The following is a 15,574-nucleotide window of genomic DNA, read 5'->3' on the forward strand; positions in this document are numbered from 1 at the left end:
TGGGTCGGTGTGGAATGATTGAATTTCAAAGCACGAAACCACTGAGCCACTGAACCGTTTTGGCTCAACCTTTGCATGTCACAAAATAATCTTGATAAATTTTAATTGATAGTAAAAGACAGTAATGCAATCGGTATTGTCACCTAGCCAGCGTTAACCAACTTAAGGTACCATAAAAGACAGTAAATGAATCTCAAAAAAAGAAAAGTTCCTGAATTGAAGTTATCGAAAGATAGAGCTGTCTAGGGACGTTTTCTAAATGTGACAATGGGCCTCCATGCGCCCCAGTCAAGGAAGTAAGTAAATTAATCATTACTAGCCTGGAATTCCAAAACAGCCCTTTAAATAAAATAATATAATTAAATATGATAAACAGCAGTAAAAAATTTTAATTTCCTCATTTCAGCTAAAAATTAAACCAAAAAAAATTAAAGGATCAGTAAAGTAAAACAAATTCGGTCAATGCCACCCGAGCCACTCCCAAAAGATCTAAAATAAACATTTCCTTTTTAGTTCAAAGAACAACATATAATGTTTTTTTGAAAATAACAAGCATCCCATTCCACCCATCATACCTCAAAAATAAGCCATATTTTGACAAGAAAAATATATATAAAAAAGGTTCATTCACATGCCATTAATATACATCTAATCTCAGGAAAACATCACCTACGGGGGAGGAAAAAAATAATTCCAAGAAAATTTCGTCATGTTCATCATCTTCCCAGTCATGAAGAGTATTTTGAACAGGAGTAAAAAAGAAAGCAACTGAACTTCAATATTTCTAGTGTGAAAGCACCTGAATGTCAAAAATTCTAGTGTGAAGGCACCTGAATGTCAAAAATTCTAGTGTGAAGGCACCTGAATGTCAAAAATTCTAGTGTGAAGGCACCTGAATGTTAAAAATTCTAGTGTGAAGGCACCTGAATATCAAAATTTTATTGTGAAGGCACCTGATCCTCAATATTTCTAGTGTGAAGGCACCTGAACCTCAATATTTCTAGTGTGAAGGCACCTGAATGTCAAAAATTCTAGTGTGAAGGCACCTGAATATCAAAAATTCTAGTGTGAAGGTACCTGAATGTCAAAAATTTTAGTGTGAAGGCACCTGAATATCAAAATTTTATTGTGAAGGCACCTGAACCTCAATATTTCTAGTGTGAAGGCACCTGAATGTCAAAAATTCTAGTGTGAAGGCGCCTGAATATCAAAATTTTATTGTAAAGGCAGCTGAACCTCAAAACTCTTTTGTGAAGGCACTCAACAATTATGATTAAAAATTTAAGTGAATTCATTAAGTTCTATGAGGTATAATGTTCCTGACAATTCGCACGCGGGTTTCAGCTTTTTTGGAAATTGAAAAAAAGGCGAATGGCAAAAGAAGAGGAAGCAAAAAAAAGAACGTGACGCATTTGATGATGATGATGGAAAAAAGAAATCTACATTCGAAAATGCGACGACGACAACGAAACAAAAAAAAGGAAAGGAACGAAAGAAAATCATGGTCATTTAATGCTAGCATTTCATCTACCTCAAACTGTTCGCATTTAAATTTTATATTATATATGTATATATTTCATTATATCGCTTCAGGTGTATGTTTGTAACAAAAGAGAAGCTAAAAACACCATTAAAATTTTTTTTCTATGCTTTTCCTTCGCTCCTGCTGCTTTTTTTTTCTTCGGCAAGTCGAAAAAGGGGTTTTTTGGGGTGAGCGCGCGCGACTTTTTCTACAATCCACATATATAGAAATGTATTATTTTAATGTGTCCTTGGAAGAGTTTTTATGTGATTTTTTTAGGTTAGAATGGGAATTTTTGAGGTTAATGAGGATTTGAATGAAAAGCAAAAGTTGAAGCATGTTTGAACATTTAACGGTTTTATAATATTTGAAAAATTATTGATTAAATTGTTTTCACAAAATTAACCGTCATAAAAGATTTGCAAATTAAACGGTCAAAAAATATTTGAAAAATTAACGGTCTAAAAATATTTGAAATTTTCTTTGAAAAATCAATGATTTATAAATATTTGAAAATTAAACGGTCCGAAAATATTTGAAAATTACGGGCTGAAAATATTTAAAATTTTAACGGTTTTAGAATTTTTAAAAAATTAACGGTCAATATACATTTGAATTTTTTTGGAAAAGTCAACGATTTTAAAAATATTTGAAAAATTGATAAATCATCAAAGATTGTGTAACTTCCGCAAGCTTTCCGTCCATTTCCGCCCAGTAACTAAATGACCGATTTTCAATAATTCCGCTTAAAATCACCTCAAGGACATAGATAGACACCGACTAGAAGCCATAAACGAATGATATGCGAATGTTAAATTGCTATCCTTTTTTTTGTGCGTATCTCCTCCACATCAAGCGGGCCTATAAGCGATGACCATAGTGGAAGAAGAATTAAGTAATCACAATCACAGTCATGGCATGAGCGTGGAATGCCAAAAAGCTTTCCTTTTTCATTTTCCTGATAAAAAAAAGTTTATATATGTGCGTGTGAAAAAGCGCACAGCTAAGAACAAAAAAAAAATCGATTAAAACTTACAATATATATATTTTTAAAAAAAGAAGTATAAATTTAGCAAAATGTTGGAGAAATAAGTATAAAAAGAAATATGGAGAGTGAACGAGCAACAAAAAAGAAAAACTGACAGAAAATTATGTTTCCATTGTCACTCGTTTTTGAATAAAAAAATAAGAAATAAAAACGCAAGACGAGAACAAAAAAATATAATGAATGGAAATGAAGCTAATAAAATCTAGTTGAAATGGCAATAAAAAGAAGCTTTTTTTGGTTTTGGTGTATTTAACGGTATTTTATGGATTGAAATTTGGTTCGATGATTGTCATTTTGGGTGGCTGTCTTAGAATGATCACAATTGATCTGTAGGACCAGCGAAGGACGTAAGTAAGTCTTGGAGGGAGATAGAGACTATTGATAGATTACTATTGATAGAGACATTGAAGCATTTAATATTGGTAATTGCCAAAGTTGCAAAGGAGAGTCGAAGTGGCTCGGTGACGTAGTGGTTACGTACTTCGGGACAAAATTATTATTGCAATATCAATCATGCAGTTATGGGTTCGAGACTCAGCATGGACAATTTTTCACATGACTTTTTTCAAATCACATGCACTGGAAATGCTGCTTACTGCCTCCATTCCTCCATTTCTAGGCTACCAGGCAGTAATGTCATAAAAACAGAATTGAAGAACAGGCGCCTGTCACAGGCAAAACCGTACAATTTCTTGGTAATTTATATGATTTTGTACGATTAAGAATTCACATTTTTAAGAAATTGTACGATTTGACTGTTTTGCAACTCTGCATCAAAAGGAGTATTTTCAGGATCCCACTTTAAGCTGTATATCTAGCTTTGAGCACGGTGACTTGGTGAACCCTCACTCTTTAAACAGTCAATTAGACCTAAGACGCATATAACTCAAAGCTCTGGATCGTTCAGATCTGAATAGCTAAAGTTGACAAAGAACAGTCAGCGCCTAAATCCAGCTTCAGACCCCAACTAAGAGATGCCATGTATCACTGATATACAGCCAGCACAATAAGCACATGTGTCATGAACTAAAACATTATTATTTTAAAAAATTATGGCATAAATCCATGAATTTTTCATCACATTTACACGAGATTATCCACACGTGGATGAATAAATTTAAAGTTGCTGACGACCAAACTTCCTCAAACTGCTCTTTAAAGAGCAGGATGTGAAAAAGGTTTGGATTTTTTAAAGGTTAAAAAATTATTTTTTAAAGCCATTTTTCATGCTGCTAAACTACAAAAGACACCCTTTGACACCTTAGCAGGGAGCATGACTTTCATGTGATGACAACCAAAACATGGTGAATGCAGTCGACTGCTGTTAACACTCTTAATGCTTTAATTGTTGTCAGGATTGTCACTTTTTTTTGTTGTAACGGACATTTTAGATTTGAATTGAAATGTTTCGTCATAGTTGGCTGTCCTTTTTCTTACAAATATTCAATCAATTTTTGAAGTTTGAGCAATAAACATCCACAACTACAAAATTACATCCAAAAACAGTCTTCCAAGCACTTTCAAACTTTAAAATCATTTCACTTCTATAAATCAAATCCTTTAGATGATAAATTAAATAATAACATGATGGAGTTATGTCATTTAACATTGACTTTTTTTCTGTGCTTTTCTTCTTGTGAATTGTTCGTCTTTCATTCTTTTCAAAACCAATGTCATCAAGGACTCAAGTGTCAGAATTGACATGGAAAAATTTATTCCTATAGAAGGTTGAATGGATAGGAAATTGTGAATGTTGAACGCTTTTATGAGCATTTAGAACGTAAGATATGCTTTAATAGAAGAATAGGGATTCTTTTTTGTGGAATGGCACATCTAAGGTTTGGAAATTTTTGTAACGGTACATAATATCCAACAAAAGTTTTTAGACAGCATGGCTCACTAATATTGTAAATCTGTTTTTCACTGTCACAAACAGTACAACGTGTTTGATAGGGCACCGCTACGTCACCATATTAGAGGTAAGATACGAAGCTTTCCTTGACGACATGATGAGGACACCACGAGCTGATTTTGACACATTTTAAGGGCAATTAAAGCTATTCACGGCATTTACCGATCGGGTATGGAGATTAAAGGCAAACAGGTCCTGTTGTATGAAAGCATACAGAGCTTCACTTATTATTTTGAGGGAAGTAAATGTGACATGAACATTAGAAATTTCATTGGGGACTGTTCACTTATTACGTAACGCAATAATCGACATTTTGATCCTCCGTCCATATCAAAATCACCTTGAAAAACAATTTTCAAACAGTTTGACGTGACAAAATTTCAAATTTCTTTGACAACGTTACGTAATATGTGAACTGTCCCCTTTTCTGACTTTAAAACATTCAAATCAGTAACATTTAATTTGAAATTTCAGGAATTTATTTGTGAACTTTTCCAATTCAAATCTGAGAAGATTAAAGAAAGAAAGCCTTGAAATTTTTCACTTTCCAACAGCATGCTGGTTGTCCAGCACTACTTTAATATGATGACATTGAACATGGTTGACTTTTTGAAATGTTATACTATATTTTTCGAGATCTGACATTTTAAAACACTACACAAAATTTTCTAAATTGAAAATTTGATGACTTTAGAGGTTAAGGAATCAAAATAATCCAAAATTTCAGCATGAATCACTTATGATGTACCTCCATTAATCCACAAATAAACTCTTCCACCAAAAACAATTTCTCAAATTTTTCCACTACGGAATTTCCAAAATTTTCATTATTTAAAGCAGTGTTAAAGCCATAAAATCCAATTTCACCATCTGACGTCATTTATCCACAACCCCCTCCCGAAATGGATGCCATTCAAGAAACATTCATTCCAAAAAAACTCAAATAATTGTCAACTCGTTGTATATATTTTATATTTGAGATAATGTTGAATGAGTGAGATAGATGGAAGTGAGAGAGAGAGAGAGAGTGAGTGAGATAGAGAATAATATCAGGTAGATGTGAAGCCCTTTTTACTACGTATACGTAAGCATATATATGAGAGACTCCATGAATGAGTAAGACGAGCTTTTTTTCACTTTCACAAAAAAATTTTTTCAGCACCCAAAAATGACTTTTTTAAAAAAAAAGGAACTTGATAAGTCACAAAATGAAAAATAATTTCCTTCTTTTTTATTTTCGGGGGAAAAAAAAAGAAAAAGGAAAAAATATTTTTTGCGTCCCTAAAGCAGTATCAGTAAGGCAGCTTCCTTTTTTTTTATACTCTCTCCAATACATACGGAGTTGCTGCTTACTGCCTTTACAACTCCCTTTTTTTCAAATTTTTTTTGATTATTTTTTTTAATTCCTTTTTTTGTCACACACATGCGATTGACTGCTTGGTCACTAAGATATTATGATTCTTATTAATGCACACCTTTTTTGGATATACTTAAAAAAAATAATTGTTGATTCACAAAATTTTTTAAATTTCAATTCCTCTCACTTTTATTCCTTTCCCAATTGTATTTTTTTCTTTTTTTTTTGTATTATTTTCTGCACAGATTCACGTCCACAACCGTTATAGATTCAAAGCGACTACTTTGAGCGAAGAACGATTCCCAACTGTTCCGTTTTAGCAAAAGAAAAAATTTTGTTGTTTGGATGGACTTAAAGACACACAGCAAAAATTGTGAGAAGATTTTCATTAAGACTTTCCAATGAAAAATAATTCGCGCAAGTGAGAGACATGAGAGTTATTGGAAAGGGAGCTGCGCTGGAAATGAATTTGTTGCTTCTTATCCACCACCACATGATTGCTGATACTTATCAACAAAATAGGCATGATGAGATGAAATATTCAAATTGTGACTTATTTCCATATTAAGGACAAAATTATGCATGTATAGCCGCGGAAGTGATGAGAAATTTTTTCGAGGACATCCAACAAAAATTTATTTGAATTTAAAATTCCTAGAATTTTTTTTCATGCAAAGCAACAGTTATCTCAAATTATGGAAATATATATATTGTACTGGAACGAGGTGACAACACAAAAAATTTGAGCAGGTAGTGCCGTGAGAATTGATGCTGCGCACAATTTTTCTCTTTAGCATTCGCAGTTATTCCTCTCACGAAAAAACTTTACATTTACTGATATTTGTGAATATTTTTTTGGTATGGAAAAACTTTTGTGCTTACTACTTTTATGCTGCCTTTTTTGCCTCTCTGCTGAAACGTGTTTCTTTTAACATCATTGTTCTTTATGTCTATGCTTTTTTTAGAGAAAAACATGCCAAAAAAGGGGTTAATTTTATTGTTATTTTTAGGGGAAATTATTAGGACAATTTGAATTTAAAGAGCCTGCTTTGTGACTGTATCTTGAAGATTTTTCAGTGACATTCTGTCGTCATCGTCATTATGAGCTACAGACCTGCCAAACCTCAACTTCAAGATCCAGCAACAAGTGTTCATGCTCAAATTCAACTGCAAATGTTTATTATAGGCTGAATAATTATATTCTCATTCACACTGCATATCCATCAGCACATAGAAGACGTAAACACGTGCTTAAAATAAAAATAATGCATTTATTTATAGAACAGTTCCTCAATAAACTTGAATTTGCGTGAAACCTTCAACTTTATTTGATACAAATCTATACGAATCAATTAATTTTAGAGAAATGATTTCCTTAGATTTAAATGTAAACTTATCACAACTTAGTATGCTGTAGAGAACTGTGTGACTGGATAATTCCAGATATTCAGAGATGATTTAAAATTTTTCGCATTAGTTCTGGATATTTAAACGCAATTTATTTTGTTCGGGAAGTCTTTGCATCCAAGGGTCATACAGGGGCTAAATGTAGCTTTTTATGGAGTGGAGTGTGGTAGGGAATCGCCAGACCCTTGCTGACTTCGATCTTAGAAAGACAATTTTGTAAAAGTTAATTGATAAATTGTAAAAGTTGCAATTTTGCCGAGCAGTGAAAAGGCAGCTGAAAAGCTGTAACGAAGCGACTGCTTTATCCACAAATCCACCCTAATAATCCAAGTTCGATTCCAGAGAAAGTCAAGTCAGATTTAAGAAGATTCTAAGCTGTTCTAGCAATTCCATTTTGGTTTGTACAAGGGTCAGGCAGTCCAAAATATTATACTGTACACATTGTATTTTCATTGAAGTCCAGTAAGTTCTTTTGGACCCTAAGGTTTGAGAATATTCGTGACACACTAATTTTGGTTTGTTAAATTGCATTAATATACCCTGGATGATCCAATTGCGAAGAGTTGGGAATTAATTGTCTTCAATAGACAATAAAAAGCGAAAAGTGCATAATATCCATCACAAGAAGATTGAAAAGTCTAGGTCTCTTAAAAATATCATTCAATGATACCCATAATTTTATTATCTGTCCCCAAACTTTTCAAATTTAAACTTCAAAATTTTTTTCAAACTTCACAGCGTCATGAGTGAATAAGCCTTGAACAAAAATTTACATAAACCATAGAAAGTACACATTTTTATGTTTTGAAAACATTGAAAAAATCGTTGAGTTTTCCTCTCAACGGAGAGAAAAAGTAAGCTTGCTTGGAAATCTTGCACAAGAAACTTTTACAACAATTTTGAATTCTGAAAAACCGTTACGGAAAATTGAGGGTGATGGATTTGAATGGTCAGACCTTAAAATTCGTAGCTGGACATTATACAAGCATATTGATAATATGCTGGTTTAATACAGTAAATATGGAACCAATTGTATTGATAAGCTTGTAAATAATTCATCTCCGGTCTATTGACTGGAAATTGAGCTTTATCATCTGAAAGTTAAACAATCTCCAAATTTATGTCAATTTAAGCCAATTACATGCAACAACTATTCATAAAATTGCATTAAATTACCTTCAATCCGATTACACATCTACCTACAAACTATAAAGTCATTCAAAATACCGAACTATTTAATTACATTCAAGAAGCTTTAGTTCCCACTCATTAGACATGTTATTCAATCACAAGAGGATAACTTTCAAGCCTTAGTCGTTGACAATATCAGGAGATTGTCATCATCGAACAAGTTTACTTAACTATGATGTAGCAAATTAGCATAATATTGTTAAAATCAAGTTCAGGAACAATTAAACTTGTAACAAAGCATCATAAACGATTTATGGTACAATGACAATATTGAGGCAATAGATAGAGCTCCATTGGGGGAAACAATGAAGATTATCATCAATTAGGAGGAACAAAATTTGATTTTAAGGAACAAAGGAACTAATGAGCTGTAAATTGATTTTCATCTTTAGGCTTTTTAAAGGAACAAGAAGTCAAGTTGAGGTTTTTTTGAGTTTAACGATGACTTTATTAGTTTTGAATAAGATTTGTCCTAGGCTGCATACCATTAGGTTGTAGACTAAAATGCAAGTTGATAGCAATTGACAATCTAAAAGGAACAGCCAACAACTGCATGTTACAGCGCTCAACTGCAAGGCACAGCCGACAACTGCAAGGCACAGCCGACAACTGCAAGGCACAGCCGACAACTGCAAGGCACAGCCGACAACTGCAAGGAACAGCCGACAACTGCAAGATACAACCGAAAACACAAGAAATGCTAATCGAAAACGCAAGAAATGGAGACATGCGGTTCTTGGCCAAAACCAATTTTTGAGGAAACTTAACTTATTTTAGTCAAGGTAGCTTAACAAGGCGGAAGGTTTTAGACGTCGGTCCCTAATTATTGTGATACCGACCAAGCGGCCATGGGTCGGCAGGAGAAACGTTTTCACCTGTCCTTTTTTGAATCATATCCAATGGAAACGCGGCTCACAGTCTCTATTTGTAGTCTAAAGACAGTAGCTTGATAATAGCGCCTTCAAATGACTGGTTCTGATCACACTTTCGACAGAAGCTGACAAAATCAGCTCCTGTGGTCAGTGTGTATTGGTGCAGCTCAAGTACAGCGAGTTTTGTAAACACTCTCAAATAAATTCAACAAATACAGTAAGACAGCACTGTACTTATGATTTGTCTAATCCTTGAGCAGCTTTAGATCTCAATGATCTTGAATAGCTTCAACTTCCAAAATATATAACCAAATCGACTCCAAGCTTTACATTTTACTGAATTATTCAAGGGAAAGTTCATTGTTAATCATAAAATTAGGCCAAGGATCTCCTTATTGTATACCTCAGATTCCAAAAAAAATGTCATAAATCTTACCATAACTGGATTAGAGCAACAGCTGTCTACCTTCTGTAACAGATTTTTATATTTAAAATAAAGGGATGCTTAAACTCTCGAGACAGTAAAGTAGAGTCACAGAAATGAAAAATTTATAAACTTGAGCTTGTGTAATCAGTCATAAGATACCCAAGTTATTAACAATGAATCATCATTACCTTAAATCGGAAAATAATCTTCAATCTCCATTACAAGCCATATTGAATTATCATCCTTATTTTAGTCAACAGGTCCGAGGATGATTCCACTTGAAAATCCATAAAAATCCCATAATTGATTCCTAGAAATTTAGGATATGATGATGATTTGAGAACCGCAGTCAGCATTGAATAAATTTTCTACAAATTCTGTCTTTCCTTTTATTCTACGCAAAAGACTCAAAAAGATTATGCGGAATGTAAATATGCTTAATGGCTTTCTTGCAACGATAGGATAAAGAAGGAAGGCAAGAGAAAAGGTCGCGAAGATAAGAAACAATTTCTACGTCTGAAATTTCAATTTGAATTGACAATTGCTAGAAGGAAGCGAAAGGTTCAGAGAATTGAAAGGATTGAGCTGATTAAAGTGGTGCTGATTTTCTGAAATCGGAAGTAAGATGATCTTGAGTAATCAATTCAAAATTTAACACATATATCCTGAAAAGTATAGGTCGGGTAATCGATCCACAATCCGGTATCAGGCTGGCGAAGTTAATACATTTGGACTAATTTGTACTATTCGGGATCGATGGCACTAAAAATAACAGCAATAATCTCATAAAACAATCAAAGTTGTGGAGCTGATTAACAATAATTTGCAGACTGATCTAGTTTCCTTTTCTGCTAATCGGTTCATCAGATTCAACAGTGTTTATAGTTTGATGACCAGAACTTACATCAACTTCGGATGACTCAAAGCTCTATTTAAAAGCCTAACAGGCAAAAACACCACTTTTAGGTATCGTAATGGTCTTTTTGTATTATAAAATCATGCTGTTCGCCTGTTAAAGGAAGCTAATTTGGACTCCATCTTCTAATTTGTGCTCGGGAGTGATCCAGTGAGTGGAATTTGAAAGACCAACTTAAGGAAATGAATCTCGCAATGCACAAGTCAAAAATGTTGTCAATTTAGTGATTCACCCTAAAAGCACCATGGAGTCACTAAGACGTCGCTACATAACCACGTTGACTGCTAAACGTGAGGATTGCCTGACAGCTACATGGCAGCTGATTTTGATCTTTTTTTAAGGCGATTCACCGCATTGTATTTCTGGGTCAGGTTTCATCATAAAATGTTAGTTTCATGCTACAGAAAGACCACTACGGTACCTAAAAGCGGTCTGTTAGCCTGCTAAGGAAGCAGCACTATGTACCAATGACATGATATTCTCCGAATGTTGACTCTGTGCTACTTAGGAAGGAATTTTAGAATTAAATTCTAAGTCCTTCAGTTGATAGATGACAAAAATCACTGAAAATGCCTAAATATTAAGGAACAATAAGGAATAAAAAGTCCAACAACCAGTTTCAGTTTTCCAGAAACTTTAAACTTTTTTCTTTATTTATTTTTGGAATCGAAAGAGCATAGTTTTACATTTCAATAATTGCTGATTTATACAGATAATCTCACATTCATTATTTTTTGATTCATTTGCAGTGCGCTTAATATGAGAGAAGGTAGCTTGGGAGGAAGTGGTGGTAATAATATTGGGAATCAAATACTTTAAACTTGTGTTGCAAATTTTCCTGGTGACAATCGCTTACGTCTTCCTGGACCGCCAGCAAAGTTTGCAATTTGCATTGCCATACGATGTTTTGCTTCCTGCGCGCCTGAATAGCCTCTTGATAATCCAAAATCAACAGTACGCTTTGAACTGGAAATAAAGATGAAAAATGCAAAAAAAAATTAATATTAAATTGAGCGTCATGGCAGGATAAGTAGACACTAAAATTATTTAATCGAAATTGTCGAGGTCAAAAGCAATTGACTGTGATATGCTTAGTGGCATCAAGCAGCATCAATTTTCATTGAATGTCATTGAATTTAATTAAAATTTTAGTTTTAAAAATTGCATGCTTCATTGGAAATTACCGCAGTGTATTTATCAGTCTGTCAATCATGTTATTATCGATCAGGGGTGGACAACCTTTTATTTTTCGGGGCACACCTAAGTGGTAGGCTTGGATCAAGACCTTTTGCGGCTTACGGTTCATGGTATTTTCTTAAAATTCTGGCGTTACACTAATGTGCCGCGGCACACAGGTTGCCAATCACTGCTATAGGTAAAAGCAAGAATTTGAAAAACATGTGCTCAACATCAGTGCTGTGGATTTAGGTCTTGATCTGATTATATCGATTTAGATTGAAATTGGTATGAAATGTTATACTTCACAAGAGCCAGCAGAAGAAAAATCCATGTAAATTTCAATCGGTTTTTAGCGAACCAAGACGACAAAAGCCAAAGAACTAATGGAACGAAGCTGTCGATAGAGATAGTATCACACTTGGTATTAATAATTGACAAGCGTTAGCCAGCAATAGAGCCAGCTTTAGGCGCCAACTGAGGGAAGACATGGATCACACTTATTCTGTACGGCCAGAGAAGTAAGTAAGTTAGAAGAATTCAAGTCAACTAAGACTCTGGAAGTATCCAATTTTTAGAAAAATATTCCATAAACTAGCCATAACTTAAGCATGCTAACCTTAATAACCTCAAAAATTCCCATGCAAAATACCAAAATCAAGAGCATTCTAAGGCAGCATGTAACATAAATCACCATCTCCATCAATAAATTTTTATGAAATTCAATACACACAAAAATATCAAGAAGGTCAGGAAAAGTGCTCATTCCACCTGCTCAATTTCCCATAAGCTTCAATCTTATCTCATCACAAAGAAAAATATTAATGTAATTTTTCAGTTCCAATTGGAAAGTTTAAAAATTCTCCTCTCGAAAAAAAATGAGAAACAGGAAAAGTTTCGGAAAATTAGATTTGAAAACTTGTACAAGAAGCCTGCAAAGTGCTAAAGGTACAGCATTTTTTGTCAAATTAGAATTTACTTGAGATATTATTTATTTATTGCAGTGCTGGAGAACCTTTTTTGTGATGAAGCACAATTGGTAGCAAGCCACAACCAAAACTTCACACAGCATGGCGTTCATGACACTTTATGGTGGGCCGCGGCCCCCAGTTTGGACAGCACTGATTTAATTGACATGCCACGACACAACATTATGGTAAGTTACAAACAAATGTGTACAGGACTTGCGGTTCATGTCATTATCATGACACACTGGTGTGCCGCAGCACACAGTTTGGCCAACCCTGACTTTATTGACATCCAATTTCTTTTGGACATACTTGATAAATTATTCAATTTTTAGATTGGGAAGCTCAATTTTATGAGGAAGTGACAATGTATCAAATTATGTAATGTTTATGTGCATATGATTATTATTATCAATGCATAAAATATTATTCATAGCTACTCAAAAATTTCCAGTAGAAGAAATCCATAAGCACATTATACACTGACGACATTATCATCATCATCATGCTTATGTGGATGGAAATCTATTTTTCATGTTTTTTAAGATTAAATATGCTATTTTGTCAATTTCCGTTATGATAATTTTGAGTGCATCATGTGAACTGGATATGTGATTTATTTAGTTAGTTAGTCAGTCAATTTTGTATGGACTTTTGGAACTGAATAATGATTGGAATTGGTACTAAATATAGTATAATTGAAAATAATGTGCAGAACATGTGCAGGAAGAAGAGTTTTTGAATTTAATTTTCATTATTTTGAAATAATATCCTTCTTAGAAGTTTGTAATCCGATCCATTCTACTTGATGCTTAGTTTAAATTTTGCAAAGTGTTCTTATTCATCTACACCAGATTTAAGAATGATTATAAATCAATTGAAATTTGAATGTAATTTTAAACTGAACAAGTGACAGCAACAGAAGTTCTATATGAAATAAATCAGTTTCTAGAGGCGTACAAGTCGGGAGAATTTTACTAACCGTTGTTGTGGACAGATTTTAATGAATCCTGCTTAAGCCCCAATTAATAGTGTGTTTAAATCTGATTAGAGAGAAGACAATGCATGACCAGAACTTGTGAAAAGCTGCTGTCTATAGAGATTGTATTGGACTTGGCATCGGTAATTGCCAAACGAAAGCAAACGATAGAGCCAGCTTTAAATTCAGACTAAGGAAGGTCATTTACACGAATTGATCTCTACAAGTTAAAGATTCAAATATTTTTTGACCGTTAAAAATTGGGAGTAACATCGAATCATAAGTCTTGAGTAAATCATGAAACTTAATTCCAGTCAATTGAACCTCAACAGCCTCCTTCAAAATCATCAAAATCCACACACTGCTCCACATTTCAAATCTATCTCCCAATTAAATTGAAATACCATAAAAGTATCCACGCCTATCTCTTATCATCACCCATTCAGCAGGTCACAAATAAAACCAATACGGTATAATTCTAAACCCAACAGCATCCTTAATGGAAATAAAAATTACGGTACAGTAAAATAATATTTTATTGGGATTGAGCACGAGCCTGCATGCATCTTTCCTTATTCACGCCGGATAAGGTGTTGATTGCTGAATTTCAATTTTAATGTTGGGCAAATATTTATTCGCGAAATTTGAAAGCTCACGTAAGTGCTTGCTGTCTTGACCTGAAGAGCTTTCGATCAAGTTGGGATTTTCGCGCCATGCCTTAGTGGACCAAAACCGCATGCGGCGTACGGTTCATGGCATTTTAAGACAATTAAGGCTATCTACAAGTGTGTCGCGGCACAAAGGTTGCCTACCACTGATTTATAGCATTTATTAACCCAAAATATTTGATAATCCAGACCTCATCAGTCACCCACTTGAAAGAACTTCGGTCCATCTTCAAACATCAAGCCACAACTTTGCCTGTTTGTACACCTCTTCTTGCTTTGTCGTCTCTAGAAAAAGCTTTATTTTCTCTCTTTGCTTAATAAAAAATTCATTACGATGATAAATTTCACCCACTAGAAATATAATCAGCTTCAAATAAACAGACACCTTACTTAAGTATGCTAGCTTTTTCCAAGAATGTCACGTTTGTTTATATACTCATGGGATGAATTAGCTTTCTATTAGTTCATTCACTTACATTGTAGTATTGTAAAGGTTCTTCCTTTTGTTGAGAAATTGAATTTTGTGGAAATGTGTAGGATTGAAATCTTGATAGGATTGCTTATGAACTGAAAAGTCAGAATGGAAGCGGGATTAAGAGTTTTGGTGCATTTTTAGAGGACAATCCTATATTAAGGTTGGTTTTCATATGAATTAGCGAAGAAAATGGAGACAGCGAGAAAGAAGCACATGCGTAGTGGTTCGAGTGTCGATTTGCCGATCCTAATGGCCCGGGTTCGATTCCAGGGAATGCTTAGTCTCCGACCAACGTAAAATCAATGGATTGAGTGAAATCTGAAGTGTCACTTCGACCTGGGATCGGATTTTCCACCTCACGGTTCATACATCTGAGTATAGTTCTTGGAAGCTTTAGAACAGTCAAACTCAAAATGTTGATTGGGTCTAGGGAGATGTTTTCAGAGTCCTAACCTCCTTGAGAACCACAAGAATGCACAAGAATTGTGTCTGGATCTTCTAAATTTTGCAATTTGTTCGATAAAGAGCAGCAAATAAAAACGGAATACAGTCCTGTCTAGAACTGTACGCAACTTGTCTCTGATCCTATCAAATTTGCATCAACAGCTTTGTTCCAGCATCCAAATTGTATCCAAAAATTCAACTTTAATCTACCA

General features: G+C 34.1%; 2 protein-coding genes across 7 annotated transcripts in view; both read right to left on the reverse strand.

Annotated features, from left to right (window-relative positions):
• The window catches only part of LOC139098344 (inactive dipeptidyl peptidase 10), a 122,101-nt gene extending 115,950 nt beyond the window's left edge, over window positions 1-6,151 (reverse strand). For 4 of the 6 annotated variants that reach the window (XM_070650511.1, XM_070650506.1, XM_070650512.1 and 1 more), the window contains exon 1: window positions 5,958-6,138. The gene's annotated coding sequence lies outside the window, so the exon portion shown is untranslated. The other 2 variants (XM_070650507.1, XM_070650508.1) reach the window with 2 other exon arrangements.
• Window positions 6,152-11,269: 5,118 nt separating this feature from the next.
• Window positions 11,270-15,574, reverse strand: part of Dh31 (diuretic hormone class 2) — a 31,890-nt gene continuing 27,585 nt past the window's right edge. Inside the window, exon 4 of the mRNA XM_070650276.1 lies at window positions 11,270-11,618. Coding sequence (XP_070506377.1) covers window positions 11,468-11,618 — 151 coding nt within the window. The 3' untranslated portion in view covers window positions 11,270-11,467. The remainder of the gene's footprint in view (window positions 11,619-15,574) is intronic.

Source organism: Chironomus tepperi, unplaced genomic scaffold (genome assembly GCF_022539635.2).
Source record: "Chironomus tepperi strain 1889 unplaced genomic scaffold, CSIRO-AGI_Ctep_v1 contig_445, whole genome shotgun sequence".
NCBI lineage: Eukaryota > Metazoa > Arthropoda > Insecta > Diptera > Chironomidae > Chironomus > Chironomus tepperi.